This window comes from Elephas maximus, chromosome 4, assembly GCF_024166365.1.
Source record: "Elephas maximus indicus isolate mEleMax1 chromosome 4, mEleMax1 primary haplotype, whole genome shotgun sequence".
Taxonomy (NCBI): Eukaryota; Metazoa; Chordata; class Mammalia; order Proboscidea; family Elephantidae; genus Elephas; species Elephas maximus.
In genome coordinates, this window is record NC_064822.1 from 54,426,188 (window position 1) to 54,445,686 (window position 19,499).

General features: G+C 38.2%; 1 protein-coding gene across 12 annotated transcripts in view; it reads left to right on the forward strand.

The window, feature by feature from the left end:
* Positions 1–19,499, forward strand: part of LOC126075017 (aldo-keto reductase family 1 member C1-like) — a 240,869-nt gene that overhangs the window by 44,073 nt on the left and 177,297 nt on the right. For 2 of the 12 annotated variants that reach the window (XM_049882070.1, XM_049882071.1), the window contains 5 exons: positions 1,395–1,517; positions 3,768–3,877; positions 5,516–5,681; positions 13,821–13,903; positions 15,514–15,777. The exons of 5 other annotated variants lie outside the window; for them this stretch is intronic. In XM_049882070.1, the coding sequence (XP_049738027.1) occupies positions 1,395–1,517; positions 3,768–3,877; positions 5,516–5,681; positions 13,821–13,903; positions 15,514–15,556 (525 nt within the window). In that variant the 3' untranslated portion in view covers positions 15,557–15,777. Of the gene's footprint in view, positions 1–1,394; positions 1,518–3,767; positions 3,878–5,515; positions 5,682–6,519; positions 6,628–13,820; positions 13,904–15,513; positions 15,778–19,499 lie in introns of those variants that run through there. 5 more of the 12 variants (XR_007517107.1, XR_007517105.1, XM_049882081.1 and 2 more) reach the window with 5 other exon arrangements.

The window sequence follows — 19,499 nt, forward strand, 5'->3', positions numbered from 1 at the left end:
TGTACTGTGTGCTGTTTCTGTTAGGTGCTGTAGAGTTGGTTCCCACTCATAGTGACCTTATGTACCACAGAACAAAACACTGCCCAGTCCTGAGTCAGCCTCACAATTTTTGCTTTGCTTGAACCCATTGTTGTAGGCACTGTGTCAATTCAACTCATCGAGTGTCTTTCTCTTCTTTGCTGACCCTTTATTTACCAAGTATGATCTCTTCCTCTGGGGACTGGTCCCTCCTGATGACATAAGTCCAAAGTACATGAGACAAAGTCTCAGCATCCTCACTTCTAAGGAGCATTCTGGCTGTACTTCTGTACAGTGTAGACGTACACTATTTATATCATCACAGGAAGCTCTACTGGATAGCATGTATCCAAATGCTGTGTGCATGATAAACTGCAGGGGTTAAGAGTGGAATTAGAAAAGCCATGTAGGAAGTTCATAAAATAATCCAGAGGAGAAATGATGGGATAAAACTGTGAAAGTTGTAAGATCCATTCTGAATCTATTCTGAGAGCGGAGATGACATGATGCTTTGGTGGACTGAAGGAAGTGTGTGAGACAGAGACAGCACTAGTCTGAGTCTGAGGTCCTTGTCCTGAACAAATTGTTAGTGGTGTTTGCTTTGAATGAAACAAAGACTGCAGGAGGAACAGATTGGGAGGAAGACTGGAAGCTCAGTTTTTGACTTGTTCACTTTCTGATGACTAATCAGACATTTATAGGATGATTGAGCAAGCAGTTGAATCTGGGAGTCTATTATATGGGTACTGGAGTAATTCTAGGACAGAGATATCAATTTGTAAGACTTAGTCATGTAGCTAGTATTTAAAATCATAAATAGATTATTTGGGAGCGAGATGAGATAAAGAAGCAATGATGTCTAAGGACTGAGTCCTTTAAGTATTAGAGGCCAGGCAGATGATGAGATTCTTGCAAAGAGAGCAGTCAGGGAAGGAAGAAGAGACTCAAAAGAGATCAGTGTTTAAAAGCCACATGAGAAAAATGTCTCAAGGGAAAAGTTAATCGACTGTGTCTAACTCTGCTGCTGAGCCAAAGGCAATATGCACAACTGGCTTTAGAAATTCGTGACCCTGACCAGGGGTGTTTTGATAGATTAGCCTGGAGGGGAGCCTCATTGGAATATGACACAGAAAAAGAGAAAAGAAAATTGAGGGTATTGTACCATACTGACTCCTATTTTCCTAAGAATGAAATACTAATTTCATTTTTGTTGTCATCATCTTCCTCCAATTTTCTCTATTTTCACTTCATGATTATCAATGCCAGCCAGTTTCGTGGTCATTTCTAGAAAGTTGTTTCTATTAACAGGGCTATAGATCCCATTTTTTCTATGGCCAAATCACACACATTCTTCCTCACAACACCTTCCTCCCCAGGCCTTGGAGAAGTGTAAGGATGCAGGGTTGGCCAAGTCCATTGGAGTGTCCAACTTTAACCGCAGGCAGCTAGAGATGATCCTGAACAAGCCAGGGCTCAAGTACAAGCCAGTCTGCAACCAGGTGAGCCTCCTCTGCCCACCAGGGCTTCCTCTGCTTTCTGTTCTTCACATCCTTTTTTTCTATAATTATGTCTGATATCCTCTCCTCCTGTTCTTCTCACCTTTTTGAACCAGAAGTTTCAATAGAGTAGAACCTCTGTCTAGTAGGTCATTGATAGGATCAGACAGGTGTAAAGGGTTTGTGTGGTTTGGATGCCTGAATTCTTTCTCTTAATATGTCTATATTCAGAGGTTCTTAACCTATAAAGCACACACACACACAAACGATAACCAGAAACTATTAAAGTCCTCTGGGTTAAAGGGATGAAGTTACTAGTTTACACTGATGGTAAGACAGAGGAAATCATCTCTAAGGAACATTTAGCAATATGACTGGGTAGAGCTAGGAACTGACTAAATCTTGGTCTTGTTCTCCTTGACTTCTATTTTTCTGTTTTTCCAGACACTTGCGACATACATACCTGTCTTTGCTGTCTAGTGCTGCTGTAACAGAAATACCACAACTGGGTAGTCATAAAGAACAGAAATTTATTTTCTCACAGTTCAGGAGGCTAGCAGTTGAAATTCAGAGCATGCCTCTAGGGGCGAGCCTTCCCTGTCTATTTCAGCTTCTAGTATCTGCTGTAATTCTTGATGTTCCTGGCCCGGCAGATGCATCTGTCTCTGTTATCTGCCTTTGTCTTCCCTCTTGGTGTGTCTGTGCCTATTTTGACCTTTTGTAACACAGAAATGATTATGCTTAGGATCCACCCTATACTGCAAGAGTCTCATTAACATAATAAATGGAAACCCCAATTTTCTAAACTGGCCATATTTATAAGTACAACCTTTAGGTTTCCAGCACATATTTTGGGGGGACACAATTCAATCCGTAACAAGACTTCAGCATACATCTCAAAGGATGAAAATATTCCCTCAGACGCTCACATTTCGTTACTGTTTCTAAGCAAATTCGTAATTTTCTAGTATCATCCACTATCCAGTCAATATGCAAATTTCTCCATTTTTTCCAAAAATCTTTTATACATTATTTGTTTTAGTTGGGACCCAATAATGGCTCACATATTACTTTTCACTATTTTTCTCAAGCTTTTTTAATCTGCAACAGTCTCTCAGCTCTTTTGTATCCCATAATATCCAAAAGGGGTTATTATCAAATATTCTGGATTTACCAGATTATCACCTTGTGATATTAGGTAACTTGCTTCTCCAGTCCCAGTTTCTGTAAACTAGAAGTTAGAGCTGAAGACTTAATTAGGTTCAAGTTAGACGTTTTTGGCAATAAAATCTCATAAGGTTGTTGTGTCCTTCAAATTGCACCCTACTAGGAGAAAGTGTGCGTGGAAACCCTTGTGGCATAGTGGTTAAGAGCTATGGCTGCTAACTAAAAGGTCGGCGGTTCGAATCCACCAGACACCCTTGGAAACCCTATGGAGCTGTTCTAGTCTGTCCTCTATGAGTCGCAATTGACTGCAAAGCACTGGGTTTGATTTTGGTTTTAGGAAGCACATGATGACAGATGGTCCCACTATTAGTGATGTTAGATTTCATCACTTGGTTAAGCATGTGTGTAGCCAGATCTCTTCTTTGTAAACATATGTTTTCCTTTTGCAATTAGCTAATAATATGCTGGTTCATAACTTGGCAACAAAGAAAATAATGTTCCCAACAAATTCACACTTAATGGTGTAGTGTCCATTGAGAATTTTTGCCTAAATCAGTTATTTTGATTAGATCTATAAGTAATGATTTTCTATTTTTCTCACTCTTTGTACTTTCTTACCTGATATTTTTCTATAAAACAAGGATGTTTTCTATCAACTCAAATAAACTACAATTATTTCTATAGGAGAGAATAAATATGTAATTCTTACCCTTTAATTATCAATATTCAGAGAAAGCAATTACTGTGGTAATCATCTTCAGTAGGAACAAATTGTCCTCAGTCTCTCCCTTTTTCTCTCTTGCTCTCGCTCTCACTCTTTTTCTCTCTCTTTATCTTTCTGTCTGTCTCTCATTCATATGAATTTAGAGTTTTGTTTTTTATTCAATGTATTAGGAATTACTTTATTCTTTATTCATCTTGATGCTCAAATCTACCCACTAAAGTTTTTTCCTTTGTTTTCGAACATGCTCTTATAAGTCTTTGAGTACTTTCATGCTTCTGGCACAATTTGATGTCCACAGCTAAAAAGATCTTTCCTCTCTCAGATCCATTATTACCCTTCTTTCTTGTCTTGGAAATCTACAGGTGGAATGTCACCCTTATCTCAACCAGAGCAAATTGCTGAATTTCTGCAAGTCGAAAGATATTGTTCTGGTTGCCTACAGTGCTCTGGGATCCCACCGAGACAAAAAGTGGTAATGAGGAAAACTGGGAGATCATCCAAAACACCATTACTGAAGAAATCTTTTTATTTATACCATATCCTATATCCTGGTGTTAAATCTCAACTGCTTGGGGGAAAGTAGGGAGAGCAACTTCAGACGTACTTCTTTATAATCCCACTACCCAGCCCAATGCTTGTGCATTATGTCTGGTTATATTTTTTTTTTATATAGATAGTTAACTTAAAAAAATATCTGAGAATGAAAACAAAATTAAGAACAATACTAAAGACTTATCTTTCTATTAATGATTTGAGGATAAAACAGACTAATCTGCATGTTCCAAAGAAATGCTGCAGCATTGGGGCTTACGTAGTCAGACAGGAACAAAGAGAGTCCCAGAAGTGCAGGTGGTTTCAGCCCGTTTCCTAGAGGTTCACTACAAGTCTTTTGAGATCCTTTCTCCTCTGAAATGTCAGTTTACTTTAAAAGACTAATGTTGCAGTGTTTCAGCAAAGGAAAGGTGGAGGAGGGGGTCCATGCCTCCTGAGGGGCTGCAGATAGCAGGGCTGGGTGTCTATTTGTCTGGAACATTGGCTAAGGACTCAGGTTGTTAGTTTACACCTAAATCTAAAGAAGCGACCTAGTTCATTACCTCTAAGGGCTAGGTTACTGATTAAATTAAACTATGTCCTGTGAGACTCAGGCATTCGGCCATATTCTCCTGGCTTGGCATATGTGTCTCTAATTTGTAGTTTCCACATCAATAATACATGTCTACATTAAAATCTATACATAATTAAAAAACTGAGACAAAAGACATCAGCCCAAGTCATGACTGTAACACTTTTTAAACGATTAACATGTTTCAAGCAATATCTTCCATAAGATGCAGTTATGTCTAAAATCAGGAAAATAATAATTAACTCCCAGGTCTATGAGGACAGAAAGAAATTACCATTCTAAAACATTTGGAAACTTCTGTACAAATGTTACACACTATGACTAAGGATGAGAATGAACAGTTCCCATTTTGGGCCTACTCAGTTTTCACCAATATCTTAGAAAAATTAGAATAAAAACTATCCAAGCCTTCCCACTTCTCTTCCCACTATCCTGCCCCTTCTCTAGGGCTATATCCAGAGGAAAAAACAGCCAATGCGAAGGAAAGGAGGAAATCCAAGGACCTAGGACCATTGTTTCCAAACTAAACCTATTGCTATCCAGTCGATTCCAACAATTACAGCCCTCCAGGAGAAAGTAAAATTGTCCCATAGTGTTTCCAAGGCTGTGAATTTTCAGGGAAGCAGACTGCCACATCTTTTTCCCAAAGAGTGGCTTAGAACCACCAGCCTTCTGATTAGGAACTGAGCACTTTAACCACTGTGCAACCAGGGCTCTTTCTTTCAAACTCAAGAGAGCATCAAAATGGCCTGGAAGGCTTTTTGAAACACAGAATGCTGAATCCCCTTCAGCTCTGTTCAATACATCTGGGTGAAGCCCTAGAATTTGCATTTCTATCAAGTTCCCAGGTGATGCAGGTGATGCTGGTCCAGGACCACAATTGGAAAACCACTAATCCAAAGGAGACCACCTTAGTCAGTTTTAGAAGCCTCCTGACAAAGTGAAAACTCAGCTTCCTGTGTTCAGTATTTCTACATTTCCTTCCAGGGTGGACCAGAGCTCCCCCGTTCTCTTGGATGATCCAGTTCTTGGTGCCCTGGCTAAAAAGCACAAGCGGACCCCAGCATTGATTGCCCTTCGCTATCAGCTACAGCGTGGGGTCGTGGTCCTGGCCAAGAGTTACAATGAGAAGAGGATCAAAGAGAACATGCAGGTGATGAGCAAGGCTGTGGTATCATGGCGCCTAAGTTATAACCTTCACAGATGTTCTTCTTTATAAGGTTCAAGGCAACTTAGGGCATGTTGGTTTCCCATGCACATATGCCTTATGTGCATTAACTAGGGTTTTTCTCCTTCTTGTAAAACAACCTTCTTTCTCTTTATTCTGAACAAGAAGAGACCAATAGATGTATCTTAGATGGCCACTCACAAGCTTTTATTACCCCAAATACTACTGACCACAGTAGGACATAGGACAACATTTTATGAACTATATTATCTTGTTCTACAAGACTGTATTTCTAAGCCTTCAAACCAAATCAATTTTTCTAGGTGTTTGGCTATGTTTAAGGAGTATTCATAACTGTGCCTCTTATGTGGTTTATTACAAATACGAATGTACATGCATGCACATGCATATGTATATGTACATATACCTATAGATAAATGTATCCATGCACACATATGAACTGACATATTCATACCCATACACACATACGTTTATATACATATTTGATAACCACACACATATTTTTTGGTTTTTGTTGCAAAACTATATTTGTCATATCCTTTACAAATAACACCCTTTTCTCTTGTGCACTTCACTGACAACATTAACTTTTGTCAAATTGTGCGCACTTCACCCACATTCAATGTCATCATTACCATCACCCAAAATAACAATGTCTACTATCTTGAGAGTGCTTTCATCTACCTCCCCTCCACTCATCCCTGGTAATCACCAGTGAGCATTGATATTTGTGTGTGTGTGTGTGTGTGTGTGTAGACATGCCTTTTATATAAGTGCAATTAAACAATATTTGTTCTTTCAGGGTTGATATCACTCATCGTAATGCCCTCCATATTCATCCATGATATAAGACATGAGAAGACTCATCATTCTTCTTTATGGTTGTGTTGTTGTTGTTAGATGCCATCAGGTTGGTTCCACCTCATAGTAACCATACGCACAACAGAACAAAATGGGGCCCGGTCCTATGCCATCCTTAAAATCGTTGTTATGCTTCAGCCCATTGTTGCAGCCACTGTGTCAGTCCATCTCGTTGAGGGTCTTCCCCTTTTCCACTGACCTGTACTTTACCAAGCGTGACATCCTTCTCCAGGGACTGATCTCTCCTGACAACATGTCCAAATTATGTGAGACCCAGTCTCACCATGCTTGCTTCTAAAGAACATTCTGTTTGTACTTCTTCCAGGACAGATTTGTTTGTTCTTTCAGCGGTTTATGGTATATTCAATATTCTTCACCAACATCACAATTCAAAGCCATCAATTCTTCTTCAGTCTTCCTTATTCATTGACCAGCTTTCTCATGCATATCATGTGATTGAAAATACCATGGCTTGAGTCATGGGTACTTTAGTCTTTACAGTGACATCTTTGTTTTCAACCCTTTAAAGAGGTCCTTTGCAGCAGATTTGCCCAATGCAACGTATCTTTTGATTTCTTGACCGCTACTTCCATGGGTGTTGATTGTGGATCCAAGTAAAATGAAATCCTTGACAACTTCAATCTTACCTCTGTTTATCATGATGTTGCTTATTGGTCCAGTTGTGAGGACTTTTGTTGTCTTTATGTTGGGGTACAATCCGTACTGAAGGCTGTATTCTTTGATATTCATCTGTAAGTGCTTCAACTCCTCTTTCAGCAAGCAAGGTTTTGTCATCTGCATAATGCAGGTTGTTAATTAGTCTTCCTCCAATTCTCATGCCCCATTCTTCTTCATATAGTCCAGCTTCTTGGATTATTTGCTCAGCATACCAGTTGAATAGGTATGGTGAAAGGATACAACCCTGATGCACACCTTTCCTGACTTTAAGCCACTCAGTATCTCCCTGCTCTGTCCAAATAACTGCCTCCTGATTTATTTATAGGTTTCTCATGAGCACAATTAAGTGTTCTGGAATTCCTATTTCTCATAATGTTATCCATAACTTGTTATGATCCTGACAGTCGAATGCCTTTGCGTAGTTAATAAAACACAGGTAAACATCCTTCTGGTATTCTCTTCTTTCAGCCAGGATCCATCTGACATCAGCAATGATATGCCTAGTTCCACCTGCTCTTCTTAATCCAGACTTAATTTCAGGCAGCTCCTTTTTGATATACTGCTGCAGTGGCTTTGGAATAGTCTTCACCAAAATTTTGCTTGTGAGTGATATTGTTCGATAATTTCCACATACGGTTGGATAATGTTTCTTGGGAATAGGCATAAATATGGGTTCCTTCCAGTAAGTTGGCCAGGAAGCTGTCTTCCATATTTCTTGGCATAGATGAGTGAGCACTTCCAGTGCTAAATCCATTTGTTGAAACGTTTCAATTGATATTCCATCAATTCCTGGAGCCTTGTTTTTTGCCAGTTCCTTCAGTGAAGCTTGGACTTCTTCCTTCAGTACCATCAGCTCCTGATCATGTATGTGCTCCCTCTCAAAATGGTTGAACATTGACCAATTCTTTTTCGTATAATGACTCTCTGTATTCCTACCATCTTCTTTTGATACTTTCTGCGTCGTTTAATATTTTCCCCATAGAATCCTTCACTATTGTAAGTCGAGGCTTGAGTTTTTTCTTCAGTTCTTTTCAGCTTGAAAAAAGCTGAGCGTGTTCTTCCCTTTTGGTTTTCAATCTCCAGCTCTTTGCACATGTCGTTATACTTTACTTTGTCTTCTTGGGCCGCCCTTTGAAATCTTCAGTTCTTTTACTTCATCATTTCTTCCTTTTGCTTTAGCTGCTTGACGTTCAGGAGCAAGTTTCAGAGTCTCCTCTGACATCCATCTTGGTCCTTTCTTTCCTGTCTTTCCAATGACCTCCTGCTTTCTTCATGTATGATGTCCTCGATGTCATTCCACAACTTGTCTGGTCTTCTGTCATTAGCGTTCAAAGAGTCAAATCTGTTCTTGAGATGGCCTCTAAATTCAGGTGGGATATACTCAAGATCGTATTTTGGCTATCTTGGACTTGCTCTGATTTTCTTTAGTTTCAGCTTGAACTTGCATATGAGCAATTGATGGTCTGTTCCACAGTCGGCTCCCGGCCTTGTTCTGACTGATGACCTTGAGCTTTTCCATTGTCTCCACAGATGTAGTCGATTTGATTCCTGGCGAGGTCCATGTGTATAGCTGCCATTTAAATTGGTGGAAAAAGGTATTTGCAATGAAGAAGTTGTTGGTCTTGCAAAATTCTATCATTCGATCTCTGGCATTGTTTCTGTCACCGCGGCCACATTTTCCAACTACCAATCCTTCTTCTTTGTTTCCGACTTTCTCATTCCAATCACCAGTAATTATCAATGCATTCTGATTGCATGTTCTATCAATTTCAGACTGCAGAAGCTGATAAAAATCTTCAATTTCTTCATTTTTCGCCTTAGTGGTTGGTGCATAAATTTCAATAATAGTTGTATTAACTGATTTTCCTTGTAGGCGTATGGATATGGTCCTATCTCTGACAGCATTGTACTTTAGGAAAGATCTTGACATGTTCTTTTTGACGATGAATGCAACACCACTCCTCTTCAAGCTGTCATTCCCAGCATAGTACACTTGAGGATTGTCCAATTCAAAATGGCCAATACCAGTCCATTTCAGCCCATTAATGCCTAGGATATCAATGTTTGTATGTTCCATTTCATTTTTGATGATTTCCAATTTTCCTAGATTCATACTTTGTACATTCCAGGTTCTGATTTTTAATGGGTGTTTGTACCTGTTTCTTCTCATTTTGAGTCATGCCACATCAGCAAATGAAGGTCCTGAAAGCCTTACTCCATCCACATCATTAAGGTCATCTCTACGTTGAAGAGGAAGCTCTTCCCCAGTTGTCTTCTGAGTTCCTTCCAACCTGGGGGGCTCATCTTCCTGCACTATATCAGACAATGTTCTGTTGCTATTCATAAGGTTTGCACTGGCTAATTCTTTTCAGAAGTAGACTGCCAGGTCCTTCCTTCACAAATACACACACACACACACACACTATGGTTTTGTAATATTCCATTTTATGTATGTTCTACTTTTTTTATTAAGCTTTAGGTGAAGGTTTACAGAGCAAATTAGTTTCTCATTAAACAATTAATACACCTATTGTTTTGTAAAACTGGTTGCCAATACTGCAACATGTCAACACTCTCCCCTTCTCGAATTTGGGTTCCCCGTTTTCATTTCTCCAGATTTTCTTTCTTCTCCTGCTTTCTTGTCCTTGCCCCTGGGCTAGTGTGACCATTTAGTCTTGCATACATGGTTGAGCAGATATATTATTGTTTGTTTTATGGGCCTGTCTAATCTATGTCTGAAGAGTGAACATCGGGAGTGACTTCAGTATTGAGTTAAAAGGGTGTCCAGGAGCCATGCTCTCGGGTTTCTCCAGTCTCTGTCAGACCAGTAAGTCTGGACTTTTTTTTTTTTTTTAAGTTATAATTTTGTTCTACATCTTCCTCCAGCTCTGTCCAGGAGCCTCTCTTGTGGTGGTAGCCAGGCATCGTCTAGTTGTGCTGACTCAGGCTGGTGGAGGCTCTGTTGATTGTGACCCATTTGTCCTTGGAATAATCTTTCCTTTGTGTCTTTGGTTTTCTTCCTTCCCCCTTGTTCGAGTCAGGATAGAACCAGAGAAGTATCTTAGATGGCCGATCACAAGCTTTAAAGACCTCAGATGCTACTCACCAAAGTAAGATGTAGAATATTTTCTTTATAAAATATTTTATGCCTATTGAGCTAGATGTCCCCCGAGACCATGGCCCCCATTCCTCAGCCCAGTAGCTAGGCCCCTCAGGAAGTTTGGATGTGCCTTTGAATCTTCTTTGACTTTGCACTGGTCAGGTTTTGCTGACTTCCCAGTATTGTGTACTGTCTTACCCTTCATCAAAATTACCACTTATCTATTGTCTAGTTAGAGTTTTTCCCTCATCTACCTTGTAACCATCAATGATTGTTTCTTTCTGTGTGTAAATCAATTCATGAGTTTTTTATAATACTGGTATCGCACAATATTTGTACTTTTGTGATTGACTGATTTCACTCAGCATAACGCCCTCTAGATTCATCCATGTTGTGAGATGTTTCACAGATTCATCATTGTTCTTTATCATTGTGTGGTAGGTATTCCATTGTATGTATGTACCATGTTTGTTTATCCATTCATATGTTCATGGGCACTTAGATTGTTTCCATCTTTTTGCTGTTGTCAATAATGTTATAATGAACATGGGTGTGCATATGTCTATTTGTGTGATGGCTATTATTTCTCCAAGATGTGTTACTAGGTGTGGAATTGCTGGATTGTATGGTTTTTCTATTTCTACCTTTTTAAGGAAGCTCCATAACATTTTCCAAAATGGTTGTGCCATTTTACATTCCCACAGGGAATACTTAAGAGTTCCAAACTCCCACAGCCTCTCCAACATTTGTTATTTTCTGTTTTTTTCTTTGTTTTGATTCCTACCAGTAATGTCAGGGTGAAATGGTAGCTCATCATAGTTTTGGTTTGCATTTCTCTAATGGCTAGTGATCACAAGCATTTCCTCATGTGTCTCTGAGCCACCTGAATGTCTTCTTTGGTGAAATGTCTGTTCATCTCCTTTGCCCATTTTTTAATTGCACAATTTGTCTTTTTTTTGTAGAGATGTTGGATTTTCCTATAGATTTTAGAGATTAGGACTTCGCCAGATATGTCCTAGCCAAAAACTTTTTTCCCAGTCTATAGGTTCTCTTTTTCCAGCTCCTCAAATTATGCTGTTGGTATTCAGACAGGGCTGCTTTGTTTTTGTAGATTGCTTTGGGTAGAACTGACAATTTCACAATGTTGAGTCTTCTATTCATGAGTGTGGTATCTTTTTTCTATTTATATAGGTTTCTTGCAGTAGTGTTTTTTTTTGTTGTTTTTCTTTTTTTGTTTTTTTTTGGTACAGGCCTTTTTTTACATCCCTGGTTAGATTTATTCCTAAGTACTTTAATTTTTTTAGGGGGCTATTATAACTGGTATTGCTTTCTGCAGTTCTCTTTATTGGTATGTAGGAATCTAACTGATTTTTGCATGTTTATCTTGTATCCTGCCACTCTGCTGGATCTTTCTATTAGTTCCATAGTTTTCTTGTGGAGTCTTCCGGGTTCTCTATGTATAATATCATATTATCTGCAAATAGAGATAGATTTACTCCTTCCTTACTGATTTTGATGCACTTTATTATTTTTGTTTCTTGCTTTATTGCTCTAGTTAGGACTTCCTGCATAATGTTAAATAGGAGCGGTGATAAAGAGCATGCTTGTCTTATTCCTATTCCCAGGGAGAAGGTTTTCGGCCACTCTCCATTAAGAATGATGTTGGTCGTTGGTTTTGTATAGATGCCCTTTTTTAGGTTCAGGAATTTCACTTCCTTATTTGTTTTATTGAGTGTTTTTATCAGGAATGGGTGTTGGACTTAGAGAATAACTTCTCTGTGTTGAATGAGATGATCATGTGATATTTTGTTTTATTTATGTGGTGGATTATGTTGTTTGATTTTCTCATGTTGAACCATCTTGGCATACTTGATATGAAACCCACTTGGTCGTGGTATATTATTTTTTTGATATGACGCTGAATTCTATTGTCTAGAATTTGGTTGAGAATTTTTGCATCTATCATCTTGAAACAGATTGGTTTGCAATTTGGGTGTTTTTTTATTATCATTTATTATCATTTCAATCTGTTCTCTTGTTACGAGTCTGTTCAGATTTTCGACCTCAGTTTATGTTAGTTTAAGTAGGTAGTGTGTTTATAGAAATTTGTCCATTTCTTCTCAGTTTTCATATTTGTCGAAGTATAGTTTTTCATACTACTGTGTTATGATCCTTTGTATTTCAGTTGGGTCTGTTGTAATGTCCCCCATTTCATTTCTTATTTGTGCTATTTGCTTCCCCTCCTGTTTTTCTTCTGTCAGTTTTGCCAGTGGTTTGTAAATTTTGTTGATCCTTTCAAAGAACCAACTTTTGGCTTTGTTGGTTCTTTTATTGTTTTTGTATTCTCTATTTCATTTATTTTGGCTCTGATCTTTATTATTTCCATTCTTTTCGTGGTTGTGGGCTTCTTTCTTTGTTCTCTATTTCTTCAAATTGCATAGCTAATGTTTTGATTTTCTTCCTTTCTTCTGTTACAGTGAGTGTATCTATTGCTATAAATTGACTTCTGAGCACTGTTTTTGCTGTGTCCCAAAGGTTTTCCTTTGATGTGTTTTCATTCTCATCTGCTTACAGAAACTTTTTTATTCCATCTTTGATTTCTTCTGTTACCCAGTGGTTTCTAAGCAAGGTGTTATTTAGTTTCCATGCATGTGATTTTTTCTGTTGTGCTTGTTTTTATTAATTTCTACTTTTATGGCATTGTGATCAAAGAAGACTCTTTGCATTATCTCAGCATTTTAGATCTTGTTGAGAGTTGCTTTGTGGTCTAAGATATGGTCTATTCTGGAGAACATTCCTTTTGTGATTGACTTATTTCAATCTTATTAAATTTCCAACTTTGAGAACACTCCAGCCTTTGCTCTTCTTCTTTGAGCCTTATCCATCAATCTCTTAAAACAAAACAAAATAAAACATGTAGCCTTATCGGAGGGTTTGGCAAATGGCTCAAGGATAGGGAGATCATAAGTCTTGACTCACCTGGGAATGTCCCAGTGTTTAACTATCCCAGGGTAACCAATGTCTCATCTGGTTTAGAGCCCTTTTTTCAGTCTCAAAAAAGTAACTGATTTTTTAATTATGATAAAGCAATGATTAATTTACAACAAATAACACTTTTGTAATACTGTCTCCCTATGTAAGAAAAAGATAGTTATTCAATCTATTTAACCCTTTTTTAAATATTCTCTGAGAGTATTTTAAAATTTTCTTCACAAATAGCTAATATTTTCCTATAAATTTACTTCTAGGCAATATATCTAATTACCACCAATATAAGTGGAATTTTTCTTCTATTTTAGTTTCTAACTGCTGTTTGTTAGGATTCAGACAATTCACTGATTTTTGTTCATTGATTTCTGAACCTAGACATATTTTTGTCTATATTAATGACTCTCCTGTGTATTAGTGATTGGGAATTTTACAGTCTAAAAATAATTTAAGTTTTTTTCTCTACCTCTTGAAAGGTTTTTGAATTCCAGTTGACTTCAGAAGACATGAAGGTCCTAGACGACCTAAACAGAAATTTTCGCTATGTTACCTTTGACACGTACGTATTTGGTAGAGATATTAGCTTTAATTAATTTTCAGGTGAGGAAAGTAGGAGAGTCCTTAACATTTACCTCGGTACCGGAAAGACATAAGACAGGAGCTTACACGAAACTCTCAGACTGGGTTCATGCCAAAGCTTTGTTCACTGAACCAGCAAAAGAGTGAGAGGGACCCAAGTCAGCTTGGAAGCTCACCAGTATTCTGCTCTCTCTACTCCATATAATTTTCCAGAGAAAACCAACATCATTGGTGAATTGAACTCTTCCATGTATGCTTCTCATCTCTACAACAAAGTACTGGACATATGCTTTGGATATTAGTGTTGTCACTTAATGAAATGTTTCCAAAATTGTTTTTATCATTGTCTTCCCCAAAACCTGCTCAGTTCCTCAAACCTCTTCAAAGGCATCTCCATTAGCTTTCTGTTCCAAGCCAGAAATTTCCATCAACTCCCTTAGATTTTGTGAATTTTACGTCTCAGTAGTTTTCAAATCTCTGCGTTCCTTTCCCTTCTGTGTTTGTTCATGGCCCAGACACCGCACTTGCGTCCTGAAAGAGTGGCCTGTGTATGAACACCTGTGGCTTTTGTTTTCTGAAATATGGAGCTCTCAATGCAAAGGAGGAAGAAGGTTAAGAGAACAGAGATTAAAACCAAAGAAAGGGTGTGGAAACAAAACCCCTCAATGTCAGAGACCACTTTTAGCCAACAAAATATCTTTACTATTCCTACATGATCTAAATGATAGGACTCTGAAAAGGACATTCATTATAAATGAGGGAAAGCCAGGAAGTGTTTCCTTCTGCTGTAGGAATTTTAACTCATAGTAGAAATAAAGTGATCATCTGTGAAAGGGATTAGCACAGTGACATATCATTAGTACACAAAAATGGGTAGGTATATTATTATCGTTGGTAATATTTTTAACAGTATACGGAAAACTAGGAAAATGGTGCAAAGAAAAAGCAGGAAACAGTCATTTCTACCATTAATTAAATATTGTAATTGCAATTAATCATTTTCTATCACTTTCTACTTTGTGGTGTTATTATATTTAGGGAGCTCACTATATAGTAAACCTGTTGGAGATGCAACCATATCTTACACATGTCATTGTATCTATTTCTGAAAAAAGGAATAGACATTGTGTGGTAGGCAGTTACTAGGAGATGAATGAATTAGTGAAGTAGAGAGAAATTGCTCTCAACAATCTGTATTATCCTAAAATATTTATTAGTGCTGAGCATGAACATGGACTTACACTTGTTAAAACAAGGAAGATAAGTTTCTGCTTTCAGTCATAACTCAAGTGAAAACACACAGGATGTCTCTTTGCTTTTTTGAGAGACATAGCTAAGGGAGGGCAATATGTTTGTACATTTCGTATGTCCCTTCCTGTTAAGTTCCAGGCCTGGGAATATAATTTTAATTGTTTAATTATTATTTTCTAAATATATTTACTAAAAAGTCATGCTTATAAACTAAGAAATGCAGACTTTACAAGCAGCCAGTTAATAAAAAACTTCATCCTAAGGCTAGGTTCATAGAACCACTGTTGTTGTTGAAATAGTCTTTGAATCTACATTGTGTGCTATTCTTTCTCTTTCTAGTGTTATTGACCACCCGAATTTTCCCTTTTCTGACGAGTATTAATGAGGTGGCCTTTGTCATGACTTCTTCCAGAAGGCCCTGCTTGTGGATAGGATGCAGAAAACATCTCAGATGCTGGTGATGAGAGACAGCACCTCTGCTTAAATCCATGCTGCTTAGCAACTCACACTCAGCCAGAGATGTGTCCATAGGTCATCAAGGAAAGGCACTATTTTTGTCATTTTGGAAAAAACAATAAAGCTTTTTTTTTTCCTGCATAAATAGTCTTATCCTCTTCGGTCTCTGTTATTTACCTTCTTTGTTTCCTTAACTCAACCAGGCCAAAAATTCTGACGGAAGTAGATTTCTACTGAAGCAGAAGAAAGAAGAAGTAGATGGTGAGGGAGATAACTACTGTAATGGGAAAGAGGAATGCCTTAGTCATCTAGAGCTTCTTTAACAGAAATACCACAAGTGGATGGCTTTAACAAAGAGAAGTTTATTCTATCACAATGCAGTAGGCTAGAATTACAAACGCTGGGCGTCAGCTCCAGGGGAAGGCTTTCTCTCTATGCTGGCTCTGGAGGAAGGTCCTTGTCATCAGTCTTACCTTGGTCTGGGATCATCTCAGCACAAGAACCTCAGGTCCAAAGGACATGATCTGCTCCTGGCACTGTTTTCTTGGTGATATGAGGTCCCCCTGAATCTCTGCTCACTTCTCTGTTTTGTATCTCAAAGAGATTGGCTTAACACACTGTATAATTTTGCCTGTCTCATCAATATGACTGCCATTAATCCATCTCATTTCATCATACTGATAGGATATGTACAACACATGGGGAAATCACATAAACGGTGGACAATCACAAAATACTGGGACTCATGGCCCAGCTAAGTTGACAAGATACTTTGGGGGGACACAATTCAATCCATGACAAAGAGGCAGGTGATATTCATGTTTCCTGACTATGTTATAAGGAAATCCAGGTGGTGAGGGCTCTGGATCATAGACAATGAATTTCTCAATCTCATAAAATCATGATCTCTTTGGTAAAAGAATCACATCCCAGAGTATAATTCTAAACCCCCATGATTCAGTAACTCACTCTGACTTAGGAATGACTTCTAAAATAAAAATATTTATAAGTGCAGTGTTTTCAACACGACTTTTGACATTCTTGTACACTGCAAGCCAGTTTCTAGAAGGAGATAATATTTTCACTGAAATACTAGGCATCATAGCACCTATAGTGATCTGCACTTCAGCTTGACCTTCAAATTCTGGGCGTCCTTGGGAGAGTAGTGCACATATGAACATGACATGTTGTTGGAAAAAAATAAAGACTATTGCTCTAGCCATCTCTCCTTTGTAGTGTGACTAAAGAATGCATATCAGATAGGCTGATTCATCCTACTTATTTTGCCTAACAGTCTTTCAAGACTTAGGGAATCCAAAAGCCCTCCATCCCAATCTGTCACAGTCCATTGCCACATTTATGAGGGAAGAAAGTGAAAGTGAGGGTAGGCTAGGAAGCCTCCTCTTGGGGACTAGTGATGAAAAGTTAGCCAATGAAATAACATTTTTCTCACCATTCATGCACTTGATTCATGTTATGGGCTCAATTGTGTACCCAAAAAAGATGGTGAAATTTCAACCCTCAGTTCCTGTGAATGTGACCTTTTTGGGAATAGTGTCTTTGCAGACGTAATTAGTTAGCATGTGCTCGTACTAGAGTAGAGTGGGCCCTAATCCAATATGACAGATGTCTCTTCAAAAAAAGAAAGAGACACAGACAGTAACGAAAAACAATGTCAGCCATGTGAAGATGGTAGAGTTTCCTCTCACAAGCCAAAGAACACCTGGAACTACCAGAAGCTGCAAAACACAAGGAAGAATTTTTTCCTAGAGCCTTCAGAGAGACAGTGTGCACTTGCAATGCCCTGAATTCAGATTTCTAGCCTCCAAAAGAATAAATTTCTGTTGTTTTAAGCCTCTATATTTGTGGCATTATCCACAGTAGCCAAAAGATAGAAACAACCCAGTGTCCATCGACACATCAATGGATAAACAAAAGATACTGCATACATACAGTGGAATACTATTTAGCCCTAAAGAGAAATCAAGTTCTGATATATGCTAAGACATGGACAAATATTACGTTGTGTGAAATACGTCAGACACAAAGGAACTGACATTGTGTGATCCCCCTCGTACAAAATATCTAGATTGGCAAATACATACAGATTACAGTTTATTAGTGGTTGCCATGGGCTGGATAAAGAGGGAGAAGGGAAGTTACTACTTAAGAGGTACGGAGTTTCTATTTATACTGATGACAAACATTCAAAAAGGAGTACTGCTGATAGTTGCAAAACATGGTGAGTGTAATTAATGTCACAGAATTGTACACTCAAAAGAAATTAAAATGCAAGTATTTGTTATATATATATGTTAGCACCTTAAAAATTTTTTAACAAAAAAAAATTTTTTGAAAGGTGAACAACTGGAAAAGAAGAAATAAAACTGTCTTTGTTCAAAGATGACATGATTGTCTATGTATAAAACACCAAAGATTTGACAAACATATTCCGAGAACTTCAAGGTAATGGTAGAAAGGTTGAAGGATAAAAGATTGATATGCAGAAGTCAGCTGGTTTTCTGGATACTAACAATGAACAACTGAAGTATGAAATTAAAACCACAACACCTTCTAAATTAGCGTTCAAAAAATGAATGACTTAGAAACAAGGATGTAATGTACAAAATCTGTATAAGAAAAGCAACAAAACTCTCATGAAATAAATCAAACTAAGATCCATATATAAGTGAAAGATATTCCATGCTTTCAGAAGGGATAATAGTTGCTATATTAATTCATTTCTAGAGGGAAGGAAGATCAAAGTTCTCTTTCTCCTCAGCTTCTGCGATACATAAAATTTCTTTGGTACATAAAGTGTCCCGTCACTTTTTTATTGTGATGTAAAAATTGATATCCAATGAAAGCAAATAGATTGAGAATAGATTTGGAGGGAGTTGTTGGTAGAGGTAATCTGCCCTGTCCCTGAGCTCCCAGCATTTCCTTACCGAGTGTGCCAGGCTGCAAAACCTAACGTCTGACCCTGAGCCATTTTTGTAGCTAGTAACAAAGGCAAGTATGTGGGTCAAAATGAAGAAATCGTGACAACTGTGTGATTACTCACACCCCGGGAGAGGGAACAAACTTGCTTATAATTTCCTACAAAAGTGCAGAACCCATAGCCTTAGGTTCCTCAGTGAAACTATAGTGCCTTCCATTCAATGCCACCATGTACGCCTGTCTAGATACCTTACAAGACTTAGGAACAGTGCCACCATGCTAACGTCCCTGGTGTTTTTTGAGCTTGAGTAATAAGCTGTCTTGAACTGATTCACTGAGTCTAGATCTATACTCCGGGTAGTTGTGCTATGAAGTAAATGGTCTTACCTGATGTGGAAAACAAACAGCATCGATTAGAGTTCAACAGTACAGACAACCACTTTTTCTGGAGCAACTTCAAAAGCTTGCAAGCAAAGAAGTTACACCAAATATTCAGTTCACTTACCAACTGTCCTTGATCTAATTGATTCTAATGTCAAATTTTAGTGTTCGTGTTTTGACTTCTATTAGACACTCATTGAGGAAATATGCCCATTGTCTTTAGAATGATGAAAGACCCTTCTGATGATAGGATGCTGTTATGTACTGAGTTGTGCCCCCCCAAAATTATGTTGAAGCTCTAACCCCTGTACCTATACGTATGACGCTGTTCGGAAATGCTTTTCTTTTATCATGTTAAAGGGGGTTCACGAGAGTAGGGAGGGTCATAAACCTGATCACTTCTGAGTGGTGTCATATAAAAAGAGCAGAATAGGCACAGGGGATTCTGGGAAGATGACAGCATAAACAGACCATCATTTAAACCTTCCCCCCAAAAGACAACAAGAAATAAAGAAACAGTGAACTGCTTTGAGGGACTCTGAACTGGG